This window comes from Aspergillus candidus (assembly GCF_002847045.1).
Source record: "Aspergillus candidus strain CBS 102.13 unplaced genomic scaffold BDW47scaffold_2, whole genome shotgun sequence".
In the NCBI taxonomy this organism is placed as follows: domain Eukaryota; kingdom Fungi; phylum Ascomycota; class Eurotiomycetes; order Eurotiales; family Aspergillaceae; genus Aspergillus; species Aspergillus candidus.
In genome coordinates, this window is record NW_020194007.1 from 938,353 (window position 1) to 959,796 (window position 21,444).

General features: G+C 56.1%; 9 protein-coding genes across 9 annotated transcripts; 3 read left to right on the forward strand and 6 right to left on the reverse strand.

The window, feature by feature from the left end:
• Positions 1-246: 246 nt before the first annotated feature.
• Positions 247-2,064, reverse strand: BDW47DRAFT_114985 (FAD dependent oxidoreductase; the record flags this gene model as incomplete). The annotated part of the gene is made up of 3 exons (XM_024814744.1): positions 247-1,441; positions 1,475-1,748; positions 1,785-2,064. The coding sequence occupies 3 exons, from the start codon at positions 2,062-2,064 to the stop codon at positions 247-249; spliced, it is 1,749 nt and encodes a 582-aa protein (XP_024676378.1).
• Positions 2,065-2,691: 627 nt separating this feature from the next.
• BDW47DRAFT_98355 (uncharacterized protein) lies at positions 2,692-4,603 on the forward strand. The gene has a single exon (XM_024820627.1). The coding sequence runs from the start codon at positions 3,256-3,258 to the stop codon at positions 4,528-4,530; it is 1,275 nt and encodes a 424-aa protein (XP_024676379.1). The 5' UTR covers positions 2,692-3,255; the 3' UTR covers positions 4,531-4,603.
• A 178-nt stretch (positions 4,604-4,781) lies between these two features.
• BDW47DRAFT_131510 (protein phosphatase regulator SHP1) lies at positions 4,782-7,551 on the reverse strand (the record flags this gene model as incomplete). Its single annotated transcript, XM_024817326.1, has 5 exons — positions 4,782-5,793; positions 5,985-5,996; positions 6,280-6,985; positions 7,056-7,420; positions 7,480-7,551. The coding sequence occupies 5 exons, from the start codon at positions 7,549-7,551 to the stop codon at positions 4,798-4,800; spliced, it is 2,151 nt and encodes a 716-aa protein (XP_024676380.1). The 3' UTR covers positions 4,782-4,797.
• A 313-nt stretch (positions 7,552-7,864) lies between these two features.
• On the forward strand, positions 7,865-8,856 carry BDW47DRAFT_98359 (TOM13-domain-containing protein). The gene is made up of 2 exons (XM_024820628.1): positions 7,865-8,474; positions 8,572-8,856. The coding sequence occupies exons 1-2, from the start codon at positions 8,202-8,204 to the stop codon at positions 8,665-8,667; spliced, it is 369 nt and encodes a 122-aa protein (XP_024676381.1). The 5' UTR covers positions 7,865-8,201; the 3' UTR covers positions 8,668-8,856.
• A 186-nt stretch (positions 8,857-9,042) lies between these two features.
• BDW47DRAFT_98360 (membrane insertase OXA1) lies at positions 9,043-10,957 on the forward strand. The gene is made up of 3 exons (XM_024820629.1): positions 9,043-9,259; positions 9,328-10,098; positions 10,191-10,957. The coding sequence occupies exons 1-3, from the start codon at positions 9,179-9,181 to the stop codon at positions 10,818-10,820; spliced, it is 1,482 nt and encodes a 493-aa protein (XP_024676382.1). The 5' UTR covers positions 9,043-9,178; the 3' UTR covers positions 10,821-10,957.
• A 929-nt stretch (positions 10,958-11,886) lies between these two features.
• Positions 11,887-14,478, reverse strand: BDW47DRAFT_27411 (SGNH hydrolase). The gene is made up of 6 exons (XM_024818631.1): positions 13,877-14,478; positions 13,715-13,806; positions 13,001-13,650; positions 12,727-12,931; positions 12,208-12,670; positions 11,887-12,149 (listed from the first exon to the last, which is right to left on the reverse strand). The coding sequence occupies exons 1-6, from the start codon at positions 14,165-14,167 to the stop codon at positions 11,997-11,999; spliced, it is 1,854 nt and encodes a 617-aa protein (XP_024676383.1). The 5' UTR covers positions 14,168-14,478; the 3' UTR covers positions 11,887-11,996.
• On the reverse strand, positions 14,471-15,863 carry BDW47DRAFT_122135 (transcription initiation factor TFIID subunit 11 family protein; the record flags this gene model as incomplete). The annotated part of the gene is made up of 3 exons (XM_024815778.1): positions 14,471-14,644; positions 14,850-15,267; positions 15,361-15,863. The coding sequence occupies 3 exons, from the start codon at positions 15,861-15,863 to the stop codon at positions 14,471-14,473; spliced, it is 1,095 nt and encodes a 364-aa protein (XP_024676384.1).
• Positions 15,864-16,288: 425 nt separating this feature from the next.
• On the reverse strand, positions 16,289-18,542 carry BDW47DRAFT_27425 (adenosylmethionine decarboxylase SPE2). Its single transcript, XM_024818633.1, has 2 exons — positions 17,995-18,542; positions 16,289-17,923 (listed from the first exon to the last, which is right to left on the reverse strand). Exons 1-2 carry the CDS (start codon positions 18,113-18,115, stop codon positions 16,527-16,529), a joined length of 1,518 nt encoding a protein of 505 aa, XP_024676385.1. The 5' UTR covers positions 18,116-18,542; the 3' UTR covers positions 16,289-16,526.
• A 1,039-nt stretch (positions 18,543-19,581) lies between these two features.
• On the reverse strand, positions 19,582-21,397 carry BDW47DRAFT_27418 (TATA-binding protein-associated factor TAF6). Its single transcript, XM_024818632.1, has 3 exons — positions 20,806-21,397; positions 20,315-20,733; positions 19,582-20,235 (listed from the first exon to the last, which is right to left on the reverse strand). The coding sequence occupies exons 1-3, from the start codon at positions 21,173-21,175 to the stop codon at positions 19,687-19,689; spliced, it is 1,338 nt and encodes a 445-aa protein (XP_024676386.1). The 5' UTR covers positions 21,176-21,397; the 3' UTR covers positions 19,582-19,686.
• Between the last annotated feature and the right edge of the window lie 47 nt (positions 21,398-21,444).

Consider the following 21,444-nt stretch of genomic DNA (forward strand, 5'->3'; position numbering starts at 1 on the left):
CCGTGGCTTTTCTACTTGGAGTACAGAGTATACACTTCAACTACTACACCTACCTACAATAGGGATTTGGTTTATTTGGCTTATATTCCATGGTTCTTGGCTTTAAGATAGCTCGATCCATCTAAAACAGTTATTCTTGAATCACCACTTACAGTTTTTTATTTAGTATGTGTTACAAATCCAAGACTCATCCTATATTGATCTAGCTTCACATCTTGAGATATCTATGCAAGCCATGCAGGAAGACTAAAGATAGGACTCTTTTCCCTTCCCCAGTCTATACGATCCATAATGATTCTCCCTTGCAATACCGGCCGTAGCCGTCTTTAGCTCGTCCAGATAGCTCTGATACACCCCTCGCGGCGTCGTGCCATACTTCCGACACAGGAAAGCCGCGACGGCAGTCGCAATTCCATGATGTCCTCCATTCCCCATAAACTTAGTATTGGAGTTAGCAACGTGCGTAGCACTCATGTGCTTCCCAGCCATCATAAGGTTCGACACATTGACCGAATACAGACACCGAAACGGGATATCGTAGGGTTTCTTATCGCGCTCATCCCACTCCCAGTGCTTGAGCTGGAAGTCGTATTTCTCGTCGCCGGGGTAGTGCAGACAGAAAGCGCCATCATTCTGGACCACGGCGTCGGGAAAGGGCTTGTGCGTGCGGATATCCGTCTCGGTGAGCACGTAGTCGCCCTTGTAGCGATGGTGCTCGCCCTGCGCCGGCACGAAAGCCACCCAGTCGAGGGCGAGGTTGGCGTAGGTGTCGGGCTCTATGGTCTTCACGTTGGAGAATGTGCCGTAGATTGCGCGGAGCAGGTGGTCGCGAATGTGCTCCCCCTGGGTATACGGGTCCAGCCACTGGCCGTACTCCCAGAAATGCGTGAGTCGGCCCTTGATCGTGGGGTCGGGAACGTGGCCAGGGGGTACGATCACCGGTCCGGGGCCATTCTCTCGGCCAGGCCGTCGTAGTTGGCCTCGGAGGTCGGTGTAGTCTTTGGCTACCTCCGTGGCCCACGGTACGGCGGGGAAGAAAACTGGGGAGTCGGCCATTTTGGTGCGGAAGAAGACGGTGTTGCCGTGGTGCATGGTGTCGCCCTTGACCGGCGCGAGGCTCTCCCCGTACTCCGCCCGTGACTCCTGCCCGTAGAGCGTCTCTGCGCCGGAAAGTCGTCCGAGGACGGCGGTTCCCGAGCCGTCGATGAATACGGGGGCGGAAATCCGCGTCTCTCGGCCGCTGCGGGCGTGTCGAGCGTCGATCGACTTGATGCTAGACCCTGACGTGACGGCGTGGTATACGGTGTGCTCGAGGAAGACTGTGGCGGTTGGTTCAGCTTCCAGCAAGCGTACCGCCAGCAGGTCACCATCCTCGGTCCTCGCAGAGAACTCATCCACCAGCGGTCCGGTCCATCCCCGCGGACTGAGGCCAATCTCCACGCTAGCGTTGCCACCCAGAAAAGGACGGTCCTACACCAGGGCCACTCGCTGGCCGAGTCGAGCGGCCGTCAAAGCGGCCGCGGTGCCAGCTACGCCCCCTCCGACGACAACGACATCAAAAGATCCACCATCGACAGGCTCTTCGGGGAGTCCACGCAGCCGGCGTCTCCATGCGCGGGATGCCTCATTGACTGCCGCGGGTGGTGCCGTATCCTCCGTAGTGAAGAAGATGGCGTCACAGCGACCACAAAAGCCGGTGAGGTCGTGCAGCGCCAATGTGACGTCTCCCGCGGCCAGATTTACCTGACCTCCCAGTTCCCAATTTCAGTCTCGGTCGTTGGCACCGAACTCAGTGGGGAGGCGTTCCCCACCGACGGAGAGGGTGAATCTCCCGGGATGATGCCCAAAAACCCAGTCTTTGGCGCGCACGCAGACGTTGTACCGCGCGGTGTTGGGGATGGAAACAACGGTATTGGCATCCGCTACCGGGGTGCCATTTCCGTGGGCCAGCAGGTATGGGGATCCCATCTCGTTCTCAAACTGGGAGTCCATCACCCAACCGCCGAAGTCATCGAATGACTCGGCCTCCACGAGGATGCCCATAGGGTATGGTTCAGAGTTCATGATGGCTTGGTGACTATCGAGTGGGGGATGTCATGACCGTACGGAGTAGCAGTGGACGATTGGGCATCTTCGGGGATATATAGTACCATGAATGTTCGGCCCTCGGTAGTCGATACCCTCATTCGCCTCGGTGATCCATGCGGCTTTGATTTCAGGCTATGACTTTATACAAGTAAGGTCCATACTTGAGAATGAAAAGACTAATTCTTTGAATGTTTCAATATAGGTTGAAAGCTCTACATCGTTACCCTGACCATATCGCAGTCAGTATCCTCGACAATCACTCGAATAGCTTCACTCTGATATTGTAATCCGGTTATGTTTATATATCAAGGCAGTGCCCAACTACCTAGTTAAAACGTAACTACCAATAGGTACAAGTGTCAGATCAAGAAGAATACCTCGCAGTATCCCCATCTTGGAAACCTGCTCGGACAGACGTGGTAGCATTGCTAGACGCATATACATATCTCGGGGCTCGGCTCGGGGCTCGGCTCAGGGCTCGGGGCTCGGGTGATCTCCCGCCCTGGATCCCGCTCGGCGCTCGGTCCATCGTTACCTTGAGTCTTTATTGACTGATGATCTTGATCAGATCTCAAGTACTCCAATAAAGTCCGACCTTACTTTCAACGAAGGATGACTAGGATATCCTCATGCAGAGGCCATGGTATCACCGTGTAAGGATCTTCGTCAGCCATACATTTCTAGTAATCTATTTTGGCCCAATCCGGCAATGGTGGTCACCTGAGATACACTTCCCCTCTTTCTCCATCGCCATACCGGACCACGATGATCGTCCGGCTGCAGATCTGGAAACTCTGCAATTTACAAAGAAGTTCTCTTCCACCAGTGCAGCTCTGCGCTCATCCACTCAATCAGAAACCGCTGGTGTGGTGCTGCACCGCCAGCATGTCCGTTGTCTCGTGAGCCCATGCAGTCACCGAAACGTGTCACTGGTGTCTGACAAAGTCCACCAATCCCACCACAGAGGATCACTTTGAACAAGTGGACGGGACGTGGGAAAACAAAACGGTGGTGTCGTCGTATCTGCGTCTCCTCCCCCCCCTTCCCACGTTGTTTTGTCACGGACAAGGATCGCTCTGCCGGCAGTTAGTACCCCTAGTATTTACGACGGAGTACATCGCCCTTCCGACCCCCCCTTGCCCCTCCCCCCTCCTTCAAGTCGGGGAGATGGATCTGGAATACAGGTCGGACAGGGTGTCCACCCACCCTGACGCACCGTTGCGTCGTCCTCCTCGTCCTCCACATCCCCCTCGCCGGTCGCAGATTACCACCCCCTCCCACTCCACCCCGGTGGTCGAACCCGTTGGTCCCTCTCACCAACCCACCCCAGCTGGCAATAGCAATCGCGACTATATCCTCGATGAGTCGGCTCGTGCGTATCGTACCACGACCCTCCGTCAACTCAACGGGTCGTCCGCCAGACCCTGGTCCGCGAGATCGCGACATCAGGCCCATCATCATCATCCTCCCCCCACCCGGTCGACCCACGCGTCGCAGCCGGTACTGGTAAGAGCCTATTCAGGCGGTCCCCATGATTCCCAAGAAACGTCCAAGATGCCATCGCGGCGATCATTCCTCTTCACGGGTGGCTCTGGCTCCGGGTCCCAGAATCGTGGGCCCCCACTCCCGTCCCACGAGGACTTCGGCATCGATAGCATTCTACGCGCCATTGAACCCAACATCAGAGGCACCCTAGAGTCCATCGGCGAGATATGCGGTCGCAGCAAACTCAGCCTCGCCAACGAATACGGTAGCCATATCGCTCCCTTGGGCGAGATCCGCGCCCCGGCAGGCGGTCTCTTGACTGTCGAAGAGGCGAGCTCGGACCATGAACGACAGCTCGACAACGTCGTTATCTACGACGACGAGCCGAGTCTCCTCGACGGACGGGATGTGCCCCGCTCTCACGCTGATTACTGGGACCATCGTCTCCCGCATGGGGCGGCTGTCTATCCGTCCACGATACCCCTTTCTCGAGAGGCGCCGCCTGCCCAACCATCGGCAGACGCCTGCGGGAAGGATGCCCCGACAGTTCCGACTACGCGAGAGTTCGTATCGAGTCCCAAAACTGGCGGTCGCGCGTTCCTGCAGAAACAGGCGCACTCAAGCGGCGATGACCACAGACAACGGATCCTTACCCCGGCTGTAGTGTCCGAGGTGCTTCTCGACGCGCGAGCAGAAAGCCACCAACCCGATCCCCTGTTGACGTCGGACGGCGGCGCGGCAGAGACGGGGGTGGGCGCTGTGGACGCAGACGCGGACGTCAGACCGCGACGCTGGCGATCGCCTTCCGAGTCGGAACGGCCGTCGATGGGCGCAGATGCGCAGGCGCTATTTGGCTGGCTCAGGACTGCCCGCGACGGTCGGACCGATAGGCCGACGGCGGAGATGAGACTGCGAGCGATGTTGGAGAGGCCGCGGGAGGTGGCTCATGCAGAGTAGTCTTGTCTTTTTGACCTGGAGATGAGATCTACCATTACTGTCTACCCTTGATACGGTCTACACTGGATGTCAGATCTACCCTGATACCAGATTTATCTTGATATCGAATCTTACCTAGATGTCGAAATGGAACATGATACATGATCGAACTAGCTTCCTATATGACATACGCTCCAATGCGAATAGAAAACCACCTATCGATCTCTATTATCAAACCATGGTATGTAAATCGCTGTAGACACTAAACCCCATAACAAACCACCCCAACTAATTTCCCTCAATCTGCGTAATTAACGTCTTTGCAAATCCCTCAAACCGCCCATACGACCAACACTCGCGATACCGATCCACCAGCGGCCTCTCATCGGGCGTCCCCGTGTTCTCGTTCTCCAACTGCCTCGCTTCCCCTTCCCCATCATCATCACTCATATCACTATCATCGTCACCCCTCACAGCACCCCCCTCAACCAACTCCCCAAACTTCACATCAACCGGCACGCGGCCCAAGAACGGCACGCCCATCTCCCCCGCCATAACCTCACCCCCGCCACTCGAAAAAAGATTCGTCACCTCCCCACAGCAAGGACACGTATAACCCGACATATTCTCCACAACACCCAGCGTCGGAATCTGCGTCTTCACGCAGAAGTTCACCTCCTTGCGCACGTCGGACGTCGCCACCGCCTGCGGGGTCGTGACGAGCACGGCGCCCGCCAGCCGCGGCAGGGAAGATGCGGATGCCGTGTGCGCGTCTGTCGTGGAGAGGGTGAGGAGTTGTTCTGCCAGCGCGATGTGTTCGTCGCTTGTGCCGGGGGGCGTGTCAATTAGCAGGTAGTCTGTGGAGCCCCAGTTTACGTCGGCGAGGAATTGCCGGATCATGGCTGTTTTCTTGGGCCCGCGCCAGATGACGGCGTCGCCGCGGTCGCGGAGGAGGAAGCCGAGGGAGATGCAGCGGAGGGAGCCTCTTTCTCCTCCTCTTTCTTCTCGTTGTTGTTCTTGTTGCGGTTGTGATTGTGGTTGGGATTGTTCTTGTGCGCCGGAAGAGGAGGAGGGAGAGGATGTAGTGGCGTCATGCACAGTCACAGGCAACCAACCCCCCGGACCCTGAGTGATTTTGGCATCTTCGAGGCCGACGAGACGCGGGATAGACGGGCCTGTGAGATCGATGTCGAGGATGCCGACGGATTTGCCTTGCAGGGAGAGCGCGAGCGCGAGTTGGAGAGTCACGGAGGATTTGCCGACGCCGCCTTTGCCGGATAGGACCTGTTTTTGATTTCATGGTTAGTTATGATATTTAGTATACATATATATAATATAGTATTTATGTATGATCATTTGTTGTAGTGGATGGTGAAATTGTCACGGTTTGCGCCTCGCATGGAGGCGTTATCGATAAGCGGAGGAGGGGTATTTTCTCTTGTTCTTCTTCCTGCTCTCTTTGTTGGATAACTCACCAGCACAATATTCTTAACTCCCGTTAGAGGCATTCTCAGTCAATTAGTCTATATTGTTATAGATGATGGGTTTATTGCGGAGAGAGAATGGAAGGAAGAGAGAAATCCCGAATTAGTGCAGCTTTTGCGTCATCCCGCCATGCTTATCAATCACCGATTGACACCGCGCATTACAATCTATATTCTACGTTCGATCTACATAGTAGAGCTCCACTCGACATTGTCTAATCAATTCGTTTGATAAATTCTTGCACTTCATTACTGACATGCAATCCGTTCATTGCCATTTCTGCACCACCACTCCGCCACGTCTGAACTCCGGCAGGTCGGACAGGACCGTCGCCTTGTCCATCAACTCCTTGCTCGGGAACGTGGTCATCAAGGCCCACGGCCGCGTCTGGCTGATCGGGCTGGCTGCCGCGACGAACTGGTAGACGTCGCCGATCGTGTGGCTGGTGTTGAACCGCGCCGTGAGCCGGGTTCCATCGCCGAGACGCACTTGCAGCGTGACCGTCGGCTGGGACTCATCCACTTCGGGCGTGTTGGGTTCGGACACGGGTTGACTGGTGGCGGGGACGGGGGAGGCGGGGGCGGGAGACTGCACCCCGGGTGTCGGGCTGCCGAGTCGCTGTCCTTGACCCGAGAACGGCTTATACTTGGGTTTCGGCTTGACGTACTTCTCGTCGTGCTGTTTGATCTCCACGTCGACCTCCTGGCCCGGTTGCACGTTCATGATCGAGAGCGGCGCACGGCCCTGTCGGATGCCCTCCAGGATCTCCGCGTTTCGGGGGTCGTCTGACCGGTAGAGATCGCCGTCGTCGACGGAGAAGCCATCGGACCAAAAGTGAAGGGTGCGCTGGACGCGTTGTGCGGGTTGAGGTCGTTGAGGGGTGGGGGTGTCGATAACCCGGCTGGGGGCGTCGTCACCACCCAGGGTTCGCGCGGACCCCGTGAAGTGGGATCTTCTCGGCCCTGCATCGTCGGATTCGGGTATTTGAGTTCTATCGAATGAAGCATGGAGGTTAGCATTTGGGCTCCAGTTGTAGATGGACACCTGCCGCTGGTTCGTACCTTTGGGCCTTTTCGATGATCTTCCTCTTGATATCGTCGGGATTCTGCACAGCCAGTCCAGACTTCTCCCCTCCTGCGAAGAAGTCCTGATCTTCCGTGTCGTCTTCGTCGGTGGAGTCACCAGCCCCACCACTCTTGGACGTGTAGTCTCCCAGAGTCGCAAACCTCTTCTTGGGCGCTGCGCTACGGGACGTGGACGGCTGGTCTCCGCCTGCGGGCGACTGAGATGCGGCCGGCTGGTCCGATGGACCTCCGACTGACCGACCCCCGGCATTTGTCTCTTGTAAGGCTTCATCCTGCGCGGCGAAGAATTCGGTCACGCCCGCCTCCAAATCCCAACCATTGGCTGAGAGGTATTCTTTAGCCTGAGAGTATCCGGTGATCAGCACGGGTTCTGTTTAAAATGAAAGAAGCTAACGCCTACCTCTTCAGGGCCGGTTCTGGTCATAAGGCAGAACTGAGAGACGATCTCATCGTGTTCGGTGTTGTGCTCCATGATGGGATTCGAACGAGCTATGCGCGGGGATCCAGCGCAGATGTACGATTGGATGGCGATGGGTTTGCTCGGGGAAATCCAAGATACTCCGTAACTTAGTTGACTGTGATGGAGGAGAGAGGAAGATTGTCAGATCGTGATGGAGAAAGAACAACAAGAAGAACCTCAGGCCCAGATACGTCACTGCGGGCGGATTAGTCAGTCGGAGGACAGATCTTCCGATGGTCCTCAGGCAGCAACCAGTCATGATAGACCTCATTCTCTGTAGATTCATAGAGAATGATGTGATTGTACGAAGGAATCATAGCTGTAGGGACTATCCAACAGCAGAGTCTATTGATGTTGAATTGTACCTCGAATACGCCCTGAAGAGGTACCTGTAGGTACCAGGCAAGATACCGCTTACCTAAGCTAGCGATCCAATCAACTCGTCCAGTCGAATCCATTCCCATCCACCGCATCATCGCGACCTCGACAACAATAATCAAATCGTCCTGGATACCCTGAGACTGGATCTCATCTTTCATCTGGACTAATACTGTACATCCCCGCCCCCGGAGACCACGTACGATCCGCCGGTCTAGAGTCCGCTCTGTTCGTCCCTTCGTGGATCAACCCGCTCCCCGCATTCTCATCCCATCACCAACATCATGGCATCCGAACACCACTCGCAGTCGAAAGTGGAGTTGTACGAGTCCGGTATCACCGTGCCCTCGGATTCGGAGAACTACTCCGCCCACCAGGAGATGTCGTCGTCGTCGTCGAGCTCGCCTCTGATCCTCTACCAACCCCCGACCCTCTGGAGCCTCCTGCGCGGCGCGGCCATCAACCTGTTCCTCCCGTTTGTCAACGGTCTGATGCTGGGGTTTGGAGAGTTATTCGCACATGAAGCAGCCTTCCGGTTGGGCTGGTCCGGCACAAAGGTATGCTTGGCGCGCATGGGCGTTTTGGGTGGATACCAGCAATGTCCGATGGACACTGAGGAAGACAGTTGCTGATATTATTGTTTCTCGTATGCAGATTTTCCCTACCTATCGACGATCTCATCCCCTCGGTCCTGGAGTGGAAGTGCGGGATCTTCCCTCGCGGCGAGGCAGTCGTGCCGGTCTGGACTAAGCGGACGCGGTCCCGTTGCGATAGAAAAGATTCCCGGAATTTTGTCATTTAGAGGGGTTGGATACCGCGCGCGACATCTTTGGTTATATACTCTGCATTGAAACGGATTAATACATGATTCGTTACTGTCCATGGGATGTGCATAGATCCTCGGCACCCACAGCAGTGCCTCCGCGGACGGGGTCGGACAACTTGGACGACGCCCAGTCGATTCGCATTCACATCTGCTGTTTCCCTTCGCCATGTGTAGTATCCAGTAGCCATAGAATAAAACAGACCACTCGACAGACCATACAATGTTGATCTCGTCCTTCTGGCCGCCTCATAGTACATTCGGACCGGTTCCCGCCCGGCAGAAAAGCGGTCTTGGCGGGAAAAGTCCACCCGGATCCAAATCATTTCCCCGTCCAGACTCATTCCATCCGTTGTTTTCTTTCCCTCCCCCCGCTCTCTTTCTCTCTCTCTCCACTTTCTCTTCTTCCTCTCTTCATTCCTCACTCCCCATCTGACAATGCTGGGAGGCGCTGGACTGAAAGGCCGAGGCGCAATGCCGGCCATGGCCCGTCAACGGGTCGCCGGTTACTCTCGTTCGGTTTGTTCCGTCGCAGTCTCATTGCTGGTAAAGGAATCAGGACTGATTGGTGTCATTCTGTGCTGTAGATGTCCTCGCTCCGTTCGCGGCCCGCGAGCCTCTCGTCAGTCCGGATCGGAGGGCTTCATCGGTCTCTAAATGCCTCCCCGTCGCTCCGTTCCGCCTGGGTCATCCCCGGGGTGTCGGCCGCGCGATTCAACTCCACTTCGTCCACCCCCCCGACCAGCGGCGCTGCAGCGACCCCGACGGATCTCCCAGATGTCCCCGCGAATGGGACTGACGTCGCCGACCTGTCGGCCCTCGACATCAACTCGATCCCCGAGAAGATTGGGTACCTGAAGGATCTGGGGCTGGACTTCGGCTGGGGCCCGTCCGCGGTGATCGAGTACTTGATCGAGCATATTCACATTTGGTCCGGTCTGCCGTGGTGGGCCAGTATCGTGGGAACCGGTCTGTTGATCCGACTGGCCCTCCTCAAACCCATGTTCGGCGCGGCGGACACCTCCGCTAAGATCAACAACGTCAAACACATCACGACCCCTCTCCGGGCTGAAATGATCAAACACACCCGTGACGGCAACACGTCCGCCGCGGCGAAAGCCCGGGTGGACATGACTGAGTTGCACCGTGAACACGGAATCAAGCCCTGGAAATCGTTCGTCCCGTTCCTCCAGATCCCCTTTGGAATTGGCTGCTTCCGCGTGGTTCGCGGCATGTCGGAGCTGCCGGTGCCTGGGTTGGCCGCGGAGTCGGTGGCCTGGTTGCAGGATCTGACGGTGGCTGATCCGTTCTACATCCTCCCCGCGGTCTCGTCCATCGCGATGTACCTCAGCATGAAGGTATGTTACACTCTCCCACTAGGGGCTGAATTTCTTACTTTTCTCTCTTCCTTTATTCTTCACACCCGCTAATACGCTGTTGCGCGGTACAGAAAGGAGGCGAGAATGGCATGCAAGAAATGCAGAACTCGGCCTTTGGAAAAATCTTCTTCTACGGCATGCCCGCCATCTCTTTCGCCTTCATGGCCTTCTTCCCCAGTGCGCTCCAGCTCTACTTCACCGCAACGAGTATCTTCGCCTTGGGCCAAGCCCACCTGATGAACTCCAAGTCCTTCCGAAAGGCAATGAACATCGCCCTGCCTAACCCGCCGACCGAGGCAGACCGGGCCGAGCAAGCCCAGAAGATCCGTATGCTGACCGAGCTCCTGAACAAGAAACCCGAGCCGGCCGCGTCGGCAGCAGCAGCGGCGGAGAAAGATACAAAGCCGTTCATGGCGAGGCTCCAGAAGGAGTTCCACTCCAAGATGGACGAGATCCGCGGCTCGGCCCCCCAGACCAACGCCGACGGCTCCCCCGCGGAAGCGCCCCGGCTGAGCGAGAAGGACCGCGAGCTGGCGAATAACTACGAGAAGCGACGACGGGAGGAGGAGGAGTGGAAGCGCGAGGAGCGCAACCATGCGCGCCGCGCGGCGCATCTGCGGACGCTTGAGCAGGAGCGTGAACGTGCCCGGACGGCTTGGAAGAGCGCTGCTGCTGCTTCTTCGCAGGGGAAGAGACAGTGAGAGGCACTGATCGAGCGATGAGTAGAGGTGGGAGTTTGGGATTCCTTCAGCTTGTACTATATGACATCTTCCTCGCATTGTTGGTTTATGATAGGTAAATTAGGTCATAGATTGGCTGTATTGCACTATATATTGTTGTTCCTTTGTTTCTGTGTTTCATATCACTTGATTTGTGCCTTCTTGATTGTGGTCACCGATAGAATATATCAACATCTTTAAATTATTAGGCACAAGTACCCGAAAGGAATCCATAGTAAGTAGCAACTATACCATCGTTTGAACCCCCAGTGACAACAAGCAGTCGACCTACATTAGTAAACATTCAAGTGCCAGCTAGAGGGTACATATACAGCGAATCTACCAAAAGTTCAGTTACTTGGCTTTACATTGTCCTCGGTAGGTCAAAAATAATAAGGATGCCTCGTCCGCCCTAATAGTCCATCATATTTACTCCAGGTTGTGGTACATATGTATAACTTCCTACCCTCTTCACTCCTATTGTAGCTAGTATATCATGTGTCTGCTCTCGACTCTCGATGGTTAATTTCACCTACCGATGCTGCCTTGGCTGGTCTCTCGGCTAGAGTGGTGCTCATGGAGTATAGACCTAAGAGGGAGTCTCATCCTTCATCACGTCCTGACTCTTCTGTTGTTCTCCGAGACAGTGAAGGTATGGATGAGACGGATAGAGATAGAAAAAATATGCCTATATGGTTTGTTTATTTTGTCTTATCGTGTCCTTCGGTGGAGGCATGGCCGTGTGGGTACCACGAGTAGTCCAATGTGATTAGTACATTATTAGTACTATCTCAACTTCGTACGAGAAGAGATATGCAGGATTGAATGGTTGGTTGACATTCATTCATTCGCAGGCATGCTTCTATTGACTTCTATAATTCATCAAAAGAGTTGTTATCCAGTGTTTTTGTTGCACGCGCGTATCACAGCTAATATGTATTTGACGCGATAGTACTATGGGTATATAATTAGGGCTAGCATATATCTACCCATAACACTCTAATCAAGTAAATCCATTGAAGTATTAGCATATCCTATGACCCTCTATTAAAGATACCAATTAAAAAGAAAAGACATGAAATGCCAACAACTGTCGCGTCAGCCACACATCCAGCCAACCACCAACAAATCTATCACAAATATTAAATATAACCCAATCTACATACCACGCTCACCCGAGGACGTGTGAGCATAAACAGGCAAGCGAGGATTCACCGAGACGTCCCCGTCGTCTTTCGCTGCCTTGTCATCTACAGGACAGGTGTTGGACGACTCCGACTCCGACTCCGACTCCGACTCCGAGGTATGTACCTAGTCATTTTGTGAGCAGATGGACAAACGATGATCGGATAGTAAAAGGCACACGTACGATCACAAAGCGAGGATCAAGCTGGTGCACGTCCACGGGATTCTTCCAAACCCGCAAGTAGTGATCCCACTTTTCACCACTCTTCTCAGACTCCACAACAGCATAATCGCTCCCACCGTCGGGATAAACACTTCCAAACCGGACGCGGTCCTTATCGCCCTTGTTGGTCTTCACATCGCCGAACACAGCACCGGCGTCTTTGAACTCCGGCACCGTGCTGCCTCCCCCGCTGGCGGGTGTGTTGATGAGCGCCGTGACCTTGCCCTTATCGTCGACCCAGACCAAATCAGACCGGTTATCGCCGTCGATGTCGACGAGCTGCACGTCGGCGAGGTCGTGCTTGCTGTCCTTGCCTTGGAAGACCAGGCCCATGAACTGCCAGGAGACCTGGGGCTTGGTGGTACGGGTCTTGCGCTGTCCGCCATTGCGCCAGCAGTAGAGCTCGTTGTTGGCGACGAGGCAGCTGTATCGTTGATTAGATATTAATGTGTCCTGAGAGGAGAGGGAACATGAACATACTAGTCAACACGACCGTCCCCGTCGATATCCCCCAGACGCACATCCTCCTGTCCCAGGATACCGTCGAGGCCGGGACGCACGTGGCCGATGGACTCGAACGTGGGCGGGTTGCCGCCTTTGTTGATGGAGACGGACACGCCGCCGCTGTGAGCGATGCAGATGAAGTCATCTAAGCCGTCGTTGTTAAAATCGGCCCATCGGATGTCTACATATATCAGCCAGGTTAGTATATCAGGGACCACAGAATCCGAAGAAAGGAGAGAAGACGACATACCACTGGCCAAACACCCCTCCTTCACCCCAATCTCAACAGCCTTCCCAAACTTGCCCTTCCCATCATTCCCAAACATAAGCATGCTCTCACCGTCACGCGCCCAGACGAGCTCATCCACAGACGACTTCTCACCCTTCTTCACAAGATTCGCAAAGCGAACCCCAGAATAGGCTTCATCCGGATGAGGCGTCGACCCAATGCGGAGGACACGGCCCGTATCTTTCTCATCATCCCCACCATCGCCACGGCCACGCTCCTCGCACTCCCCACCCTTCTTCACCTCCTTGGGCGCCCTCAGCAGGCTCTCCTTCTCAGCCTGCTCGATAGCAGCCCACCACACGGCCGCCATCTTCTTATACCCGCCATCATTAGGGTGGGTCTTGTCATCAACAAGATCAGACAGCTTGATGAACTGGCTCATCTCAGCGAGCACGATCCGCTGGTATTCCTGTCTGCGCCTGCGCACGATATCGCGGTACTGCGTGTTGATGCGGTCCACGCGCGGCTGCACGCCGTCCACGCCGTTGGGGAGGAGGGTGGACAGGATGATTGTTGTGTCTGGGATGGTGAACAGGCGGTCGAGCATGGCGTTCATGCGTTTGTGGATGGTGTCGACGTCTTTGTCTTGGATGGCGTCGTTGGTTCCGACGCTGTAGAATTTATGAGCATAGCCTTCTGATGATTGTGGTGGCTATCATGGGTGAAGGTTCATACTTGATCAGAATCAGATTCGGCGCTTGAGGAATCGTCTTCTCCGCCTCCTTCGCGACCTGCTCGACGACGAACCCGGAGTGTCCTTCATTGTCCTAATTCCCTATTAGTTTATTTGGATCGAGCCTTGAGGTAGGGAGGCGTGAGGATATAAGGTCAACAAACATTATCCTCCATCTCCCCAGACTTAACACTGCCCACCATGTTAACGTCCCACCCCGCAAAGCGCATCTGCTTGCGCAGCCAGCCGCGGTAGCCATTCTTGTCGGTGGACTTTAAGCCAAAGGTGATGGACGCGCCGAGGGGCATCGTCCGCAAACCGAAGGGCTTCTCCTCTGCATTGTCGGTGTTGTTGTGGGCCCGAGTCTCGAGAGGATGAACCACCGGGGACGAGAAGACGGTGGGGGCCAGCAGGAGCAGGCTGGCGATGGCCAGCGGCAATGAGGTTGGCCTCATTGTGTAGTATGGATTACGGATGTCAAGAAGTGAAAGCTACTCTAGTTGAGAGATAATCCAGCGGAATAGATACTATTTATTCACTTCAACCTTATCCATGGGAACAGACCAGGATCGCATCAGCCCCCACTAAATATAGTCTTGAGGCTTAAGCTACCGTGACGGCTGACAGACCGACAAGTCCGCCCCCGTTTAGTGCTATAACAGATATTAGCATTGGGGTCGGCACGGGCTGATTGGCGCGCTGGAAAGCATATTATCAGCACTAGCGTTCGGCCGCCGTTGGGGTCGGTTTGAATGGATTCATTCGTATAGCGAGGCGGCCTGATTTTTGATTTCGTGCTCCGCCCGGAACATGATTGGGTCTGTGGACATGCCTTGGAGCTGGCTGGCCTGATCGTCGTGATGTTTCCCCAGTCTAGGATAGCCCGTAAGCTCCGGCGTATCTCGCTCGATCAACGTGGAGCCAGTCCAGCGCTGTCAGCACCAGCCGCTGCAGCCTGAGCTTGACCTCGCTTCTGCAGACTGACCCGACTAGAGCCCCTGTTGCCTCATTCAAGACGTGATGTGATTGAAAAAAAAAAAAAATTCCGAGAGAAAAACGGTTGCGTATTGATCAACTCTACCGAAAGAGACGTCGGCCCCCAACGCTACCCGAACTCCATGTCACCGACCCGCGCACTCCCATATTGCCCATGCTCAGCCCCGTGAAGCCCACCCCGCCGCCCTCGCCGTCTCGTTTATACCGCCGCTGCGCCTCGCGCAGGTGTGCAGGGAGGAGCTGACCGCGGTGGGGGTTCGGCGGCGGTCGGAATTCCGGCCTGTCCTGCTCTGGTTTCGATGCATGCGTGGCTTCATACTCGGCCCGTGCGGATTGATCGTGCGCGTCGGCCCATTCCGCTTGCACCGTGCGTGCCTTTTCGATCATCTCGCCGGCAAACACCTTGGTGAAGCCGTTGATGGTGGTCACCACGCTGGCGGGCACCGACTGCGACAGCGCGTGGTTGACGATTCGCCGTAGCGTCTCTTTCCGTAGTTTGGCTCGCTTGAATAGATCGTATCGCTCGGATTGGAGAGGGTTGAACGCGTCCACCAGTAGGCTATTTGGTCAGCACCTCAGTATTCCAACCCAACCAAGGGATGTCCAGAAAGGACCAACCCAGCAAAGAAAAGAGGGGGGAAAAGGAACATACGCCAGATTCTTCTTCTCCGCCTCGGTATCAGTCGCCCCCTCCTCCCTCCCCAACAACTCCCCCTCATCATCAAAATCCTCCTCGTCATCCACATCCTCCCCTCCTCCTCCCCCAGCACCACCACCACCACCACTACCCCCCTTAACAGACGACCCATCCGCATCAACCGAACCCACCCGAGTCTCCGTCCCACCTCCCCTCGCACTCAACGCGTCTTCCCTCTCGCGCTCCTTCTCCGCCTTGCTCTTCCGCCCGCGCTTCTTGGCTTTCCCCGCAGCGGCGAAGACGCCATCTGCGGACGTGCCGCCCAGACTGCCGGTGTGGCTGCCCGTGACGCTGCCGGCGTCGCTGGCGGCGCTGCCGAGGCCGCGGGCTTCGTCGGCGGTTGTGGGGAAGGAGGTTTGGCGGAGGGGGTGCATGCGGGCGCGTTTGGCGCTGATTTGCGATTGGGAGGTGGTGATGGAGGGGCGTTTGAGGGGGTTGGTGGGTGGTGGGGAGGACATATTGGTGGACTATCTGTGGTGTATGATTGTTTGGTGGTAGGTAGGTCGGTCTTTTTTGGTGATGGAGAGTAGTAGGCAGAGTACGCGATAGGGTATTAAGAGACTCCGGTTTGTATTGGGACCAGCCCAGTGAGAGAATAACGAGCGAAAGGAGAGATTCCAGGAATGGAAATGTCAGGAATAATGCCAGGAACAATGCCAAAAAGTGAGATGGCGATGGATGAACTGATAATCAAACCGAATGGGAAGTGAACAAGAGATGTCGGAGAACTGAAGGAATCGGATCGACGTAAGTGGGTCCACCGCCTACCGCTTTGGGCAACTCTACTATGGTCTTCACTATGGGTCTTTCTCACCAGCAATGCCGCCGTATTTACGATCCCACTACGGGGTACTCCTACACACAGCTATGATATACGAGTCACGTCAATTGCAGTTCATTCTGACGACTAAAGACAAACGATGCACAAATTAATCGCCGAAGGGGTATCTCCATCGGCTACGGGCAAAACAAGAACAGGACAGCGCGCAGAAAGGCCAGGGGATGAACCCAAGGAAAACCCAAGGGGAGACAACAGACAACCGAAAAGAAAAAAAATTCAAATCAAATCAGGCAGACACAGAATAGACAGTGAACGAAACTGAGCAGCAGATTGTCGATCATCAGAAACGGTCCTCGCCGAGCCGCGGGGCCCCCCCTTTCCAGTCCAGCCGCTCGTAGTAGCGGAAGACCAGATCGTATCCGTCCAGGTCGTGCACGATGCGATCGACCCGGCGGTAGCCCTCGACGTGCTCGGTGCGGGACGCGCGGCGCGCCGCCTGCCGCTCAATGTACTTGGCCTCCTTGATGCTGTCCCAGTCGCCGTCCGCGGCGGCGGCCACCTCGGGCTGCGCCTCGAACAGCGTCACGGTGAAGCGGCCCGGCTTGAAGATGTTGACCACCTGCTGGATGATGCCCGCCGTGGTCTGGCCGGTCTGGGAGTGCGGCACGTTGGTCTCGAACGACGCGTAGGAGCACTGCGGCTCCGGCGTCACGTGCACCGTGAAGTAGTGCGTCCCCGACGCCCCGTCCGGCGCCGGCACCACCCCGTTGGCGGAGAAGCCGCACGGGGTGAACAGGTAGGCGTCGATGCGCGACTCGGGGAACTTCTCGCGCGGGTAGACGTCCGACAGGCCGCACGTCTCCGACACCACCGTGCCCAACGCGTGGCCCTCGGTCGTCAGCTCTGCGGGCAGCACGCGGTTGTTCTCAGGACCGTCCAGGTCATCGCCCAGGTCCGTGGTGTTGCTGAACACGTCGAGGTGGTCGCCCGTGTCGCGGTCGAAGTCAAAGTTGCGGTACTGCTTCTCCGCGGCAGCCGTCGCGTGGTCCAGGTAGAACTGGCGCGCGTTGTTCTCCTCCAGGTCGGTCATGAGCACCTCAAGGGTCTCATCGGAAGCGTCGCCGCCCGTGGGCTTCGCGGGAGCCGCGGGCAGGTGAAGGATCCTGGTCGCCGTGCCCTCGTCCTCGGCGTCCGAGTCGGCGGGCGGGCTCGAGGGCGGGGTGAGCAGGGTGTGCGGCTCGGTCAGGTACAGGTACCAGTGCTCGCCGTTCATCTTGCCGATCATGTAGGCGCTGCCGTTGAGGAAGAGCTTGTCCATGTTGCGCACCTCGTCGCGCCAGCTGCGGTGGGGGCCACGCTGGCGGTCCGGGAACAGGAAGTTCTTGCGGCTGTAGAAGACGCGGTACGGGGCGGCGGCGATGGAGATGCCGCGCGAGGCGGGGGCCGTGGACTTGGGGAAGCCGCCAAACAGGGCCGCGATCTCCAGGATGCGCGGCAGGCCGGAGAGCAGGGTGGTGGTGCCGCAAGTCTTCAGGATGAGCTTGTGGGGCCAGACGAACATGCTGGACTCGGACAGCAGGTAGGCATCGACATCCTCGGACGAGACGATGGACAGCACCTGGCAGTTGACCAGGTCCAGCATGTCCTTCCAGATCTCCTCGGGGACGGCCTTCAGGCCCGTCCCGCTGACGGAGCGGGCGGAGGGTGCAAACCACACCTCCAGAAGCTTCTCGGGGCCTAATGCGATGAGAAACGTCAGTCCTGGGGCCGTTGACAGGCTCGAACATCAGGGAGTCACCGGCACGTACCTTCAAAGGCATTGGAGGAGTCAAGATCCTGGGTAGCCTCATGATTGATCGTCAGGGACGGGGTGCCCATGAACGAGGAGGGCGAGGTCGTGTAATTCTTCGGGATTCCAATGAACACCATCTCGACGCGGGGACCGATGAGGTCAGCAGGCAGGCGGGATGGAAGTGGATTGGCTGTATGGGAAAACCGGCGCGTGGGCAGGACAGGACCGATGAAAAGAAGACAAACAACGGCAAAGCCAAGCCTAGGAAGCACAATCTGCTACCCAGACGAACAGGGGGGGATGTCCGCCTGAGAAGAGAAGGCCCTTTATCAACTAGGGTCGAGTGGCACAACAGCCAAGAGGGGAAGTGATCCAGATGAGCCCGAAGGGCTGCTAGGGAGGGCGGAAGCAATGAGCGAGGTAAAAGCCTCTAGGAAAAGGAATTGTGGCTAATCTTCGGTACCCTCGTGCTGGAAGATACCGATACCGATCAAAGTATCGGGTCTAGCAGACGAGAGGTATCTGCTTGGGGTTGGGAGGGGGGGGAGGAAGGAAGGAATTGCGAACGGGCGGGAAGGCGCGAACCACAGGAGGGGTTCTCAATGGTGTTAACGAGGTCTGGCAGAGGAAGGCGACACTCTGTTAGTCACGGAGCAGAGAAGAGGGGCAGGAGGGCATACTTGGCGGGTTTGGACAGGTATCGCAGTAGATCCTCTGGGTTCATTGAAGGCACAAATCAGATGGAGCTCAGAGCAGCGCGAGAGAGCTGACAGAGGCGACGACTCTTGACATCTGCGAGAGCGAAGCAAGCGAGACGAGAAGAACGAACCAGGCGGGAGAGAGAAGATCTCTTTTTTTTATTATTATTTTTTTCTTCTGCGTTTTTTTCCTTTATTTTTTCACCGAGGTGAGACCACTCATCCAATGAAGCAGTAGCGGGGTCAACACCAGAAGGCGCCCAGCGAAATTGATCGAGGAACGCGTATAGAGCGATAACTGATGATGAGGGGGGGTTTTGAAAACAAGAAGGAAGTGTATAAGAGTCAGAGAGAAGAGGGAAGTTGTTCGCACGAGCAAAAGTGAAAGCCAAACAAGATTTTCGTCTTGATTCAACCCACTTTTAGCGGCAGACCGTGAAATTGAGGTATTTTACACTCTTTTTTTTTTTTCTAATACAATTGGGCTGTGTGGGCCGGAAAAAGGCCGTGGGGCACCAATCGGGGCGCTCGGTTGGGGCTGCAGATAGTAGTCGAGGGGGGTAGAGAGTAGGGAGAATGATCAGTCAATTGGGCTGTATAACACGATTGATGAGTAGGATGAGAGGATGAGATGGAATGGAAGAAGAGAGATGTCTGAAGTAAGAAAAGAAGAGATGAAGAGGATGAGAGAAGAAGAGATGATGATGAAGAGGAATGAAGAGGAATGAAGGTGAGGTCCGTGAGGCGACAGCGGAGATGCCCGATCTGGCAGGCGGTGAGACACCACAGCAGATGACTCATCGCGGTGACGTCGCCTTGTCAGGCACCGATGCGGAGATAGCCGGAGATCTCTACGGAGTACACTTGAGTTGGATGATAATAACCATAGTTGAATAAGATCATATAAGTCCCAATCCAAAACGCCAATGCACCCATTCCATCGCCTACAATTGACCAGATGGAGACAGAAACGAGATCGAAGAAAAGAAAGGGGGAAAGAAAGCAAGAGATCATGCATCCACAATTGCATGCGCCAGCTGTACATCCCCCCCCTCAGAGATCTGACCGGCCAGAAACTCTCCCACCCGATTCGTCAGCTGCGTCTGCAGATCGTCCGTCACTGTGCCATGGTGTCCGTTGGCCAAGGCCGGACCGCCCTCGCGCAACGTGCCCAGGACCCCGACCAGCAGTTCGAGCACCTTCTCTGCTTCGGGGCGTCGCGCCCCTTCGTCCGCCAGACCCTCCTGCAGAAGGCTACCGTAGGTGGGTAAGTTGGGCAGGATCAACACCCGCACGGCCTCCACGCCGCCCACGGCGTGCAGCCCGATGATGGCCCCGTAGTGGGCGCCGAACGGCTTGGACGGGTCCAGGAAGGTCTTGAGACAGGTGCGGGCCAGCCGGGGTTTGAGCGTGTGCGATGCGTGCGAGTACTTGCGAGCGATGAGGCCCAGTATCGACCCGGCCAGATCCCGCAGGGCCAGCTGCTCCGACAGGTCGGCGTTGCCGCCGAGTTGGCGGCCGATCAGGCAGGTTAGGATGGAGGGGACGAGGGAGGCGACCTATTATTATTATAAGCATATACACGTAGACGGAGTGAAGGAAATGGAGGGAGAGATAGAGAGAGAGAGAGGAACTCACATAAGGATCCACATAAAGCGACTGATTCTGCACCAACGCCTCCGCCATCCGCATCACCTGCGTCAGAACAAAAATATCCTTCATGCCATGCGTGACTTTCTCCGAGATGAACTGCACAAAGTACGGCACGAGCTGATGCAAGCCGGGGTCCTCGCGCAGACTCGAGTATCCCGACGTGCGGTACTCCTCGCTACACTCGTCCAAAAACGCCCCGCACACCTTCTCAAAGTACAGCTGCAGCTCCTTGGACAGCACGTGCTTGACGAGCGGTTTGACGGCCACGTTGCCGTTGCCGCTCATGGCGGCGAGGGTCGAGTTCGCGTTCGGTCCCTTGGACATGAGTTCGAGGTTGCGCGAGTCGGCGGCTGTAGGGTTCTGTGGGATGGATGGTTGGACGCCTTCGACGGCGAGCCAGTGAGCTAGAATATACCATTAGCACCACCTTATCCATAGAGAAATGTAAATATGTATATAGGGGAAAGAAAGAATACCAGTAAAAGCAATCTCCCTCGGCACCTTCGGCAACGGCGCATTAATCAACTTCTCAAAGTCGACCTCCTCATCCTCGACATAAAACAGCGGCTGGCCCGGTCCCAGCGACGCCTCGCCAAAGCGCAACGGCCTAGTCGTCTCATACCCATACAACGGCTCAACATCCAGCACGCGCAGCGCGTGCGCGATATCCTGCGTCGTCAGCAGCGTGCGGCGGCCGTGGCGCATGAACTTGAGGGCTTCCTCGAGCACCTGCGCGATGCGGTACTCGACGTCGCGGGCGAGGTTCTCCGTGACGTCGTTGTTGAGGTTGACGATGCCGACGGATTCGGCGACGTCGCGGATGTTGTCGGGGTTCCAGACCGACATGGTGGGTGGATCTTCAAGGGTGTGTAGAGAGGGAGACGAGAGTGGCTGGTAGATAGGATCCTACTGGTGGCAGCTGCTAGGAGTAGGATGGGTCGGTGATAAGCGTGGATCGCAGGTGGGAGATGGAGGTCGTAGTAAAAGGACCGTTAGGGCAAAACACAGCAGTGACGCATTCTGGAACCCTCTATAGATGGTGATGGAGCACCTTGCACCCAATTCAACAGACGATTGATTCCGAGACGATGAGGTGAAAGTGGAGGAAGCGCGCA

Excerpts from the sequence above, each read along its gene's own strand:
- BDW47DRAFT_98355 (XM_024820627.1), top strand. The coding sequence starts at position 3,256 with ATGGATCTGGAATACAGGTCGGACAGGGTGTCCACCCACCCTGACGCA.
- BDW47DRAFT_98359 (XM_024820628.1), top strand. The coding sequence starts at position 8,202 with ATGGCATCCGAACACCACTCGCAGTCGAAAGTGGAGTTGTACGAGTCC. Across the intron at positions 8,475-8,571 it reads TGGGCTGGTCCGGCACAAAG|ATTTTCCCTACCTATCGACG; the intron begins GTATGCTTGGCG and ends TCTCGTATGCAG.
- BDW47DRAFT_98360 (XM_024820629.1), top strand. The coding sequence starts at position 9,179 with ATGCTGGGAGGCGCTGGACTGAAAGGCCGAGGCGCAATGCCGGCCATG. Across the intron at positions 9,260-9,327 it reads TCGCCGGTTACTCTCGTTCG|ATGTCCTCGCTCCGTTCGCG; the intron begins GTTTGTTCCGTC and ends TCTGTGCTGTAG. Across the intron at positions 10,099-10,190 it reads CGATGTACCTCAGCATGAAG|AAAGGAGGCGAGAATGGCAT; the intron begins GTATGTTACACT and ends TGCGCGGTACAG.
- BDW47DRAFT_27411 (XM_024818631.1), bottom strand. The coding sequence starts at position 14,167 with ATGAGGCCAACCTCATTGCCGCTGGCCATCGCCAGCCTGCTCCTGCTG. Across the intron at positions 12,932-13,000 it reads GGAGGGGTGTTTGGCCAGTG|ACATCCGATGGGCCGATTTT; the intron begins GTATGTCGTCTT and ends TGATATATGTAG. Across the intron at positions 12,150-12,207 it reads TTGATCCTCGCTTTGTGATC|GTACATACCTCGGAGTCGGA; the intron begins GTACGTGTGCCT and ends CAAAATGACTAG.
- BDW47DRAFT_27425 (XM_024818633.1), bottom strand. The coding sequence starts at position 18,115 with ATGGTGTTCATTGGAATCCCGAAGAATTACACGACCTCGCCCTCCTCG. Across the intron at positions 17,924-17,994 it reads CTCCTCCAATGCCTTTGAAG|GCCCCGAGAAGCTTCTGGAG; the intron begins GTACGTGCCGGT and ends TCATCGCATTAG.
- BDW47DRAFT_27418 (XM_024818632.1), bottom strand. The coding sequence starts at position 21,175 with ATGTCGGTCTGGAACCCCGACAACATCCGCGACGTCGCCGAATCCGTC. Across the intron at positions 20,734-20,805 it reads GAGGGAGATTGCTTTTACTG|CTCACTGGCTCGCCGTCGAA; the intron begins GTATTCTTTCTT and ends GGTATATTCTAG. Across the intron at positions 20,236-20,314 it reads CGCTTTATGTGGATCCTTAT|GTCGCCTCCCTCGTCCCCTC; the intron begins GTGAGTTCCTCT and ends TAATAATAATAG.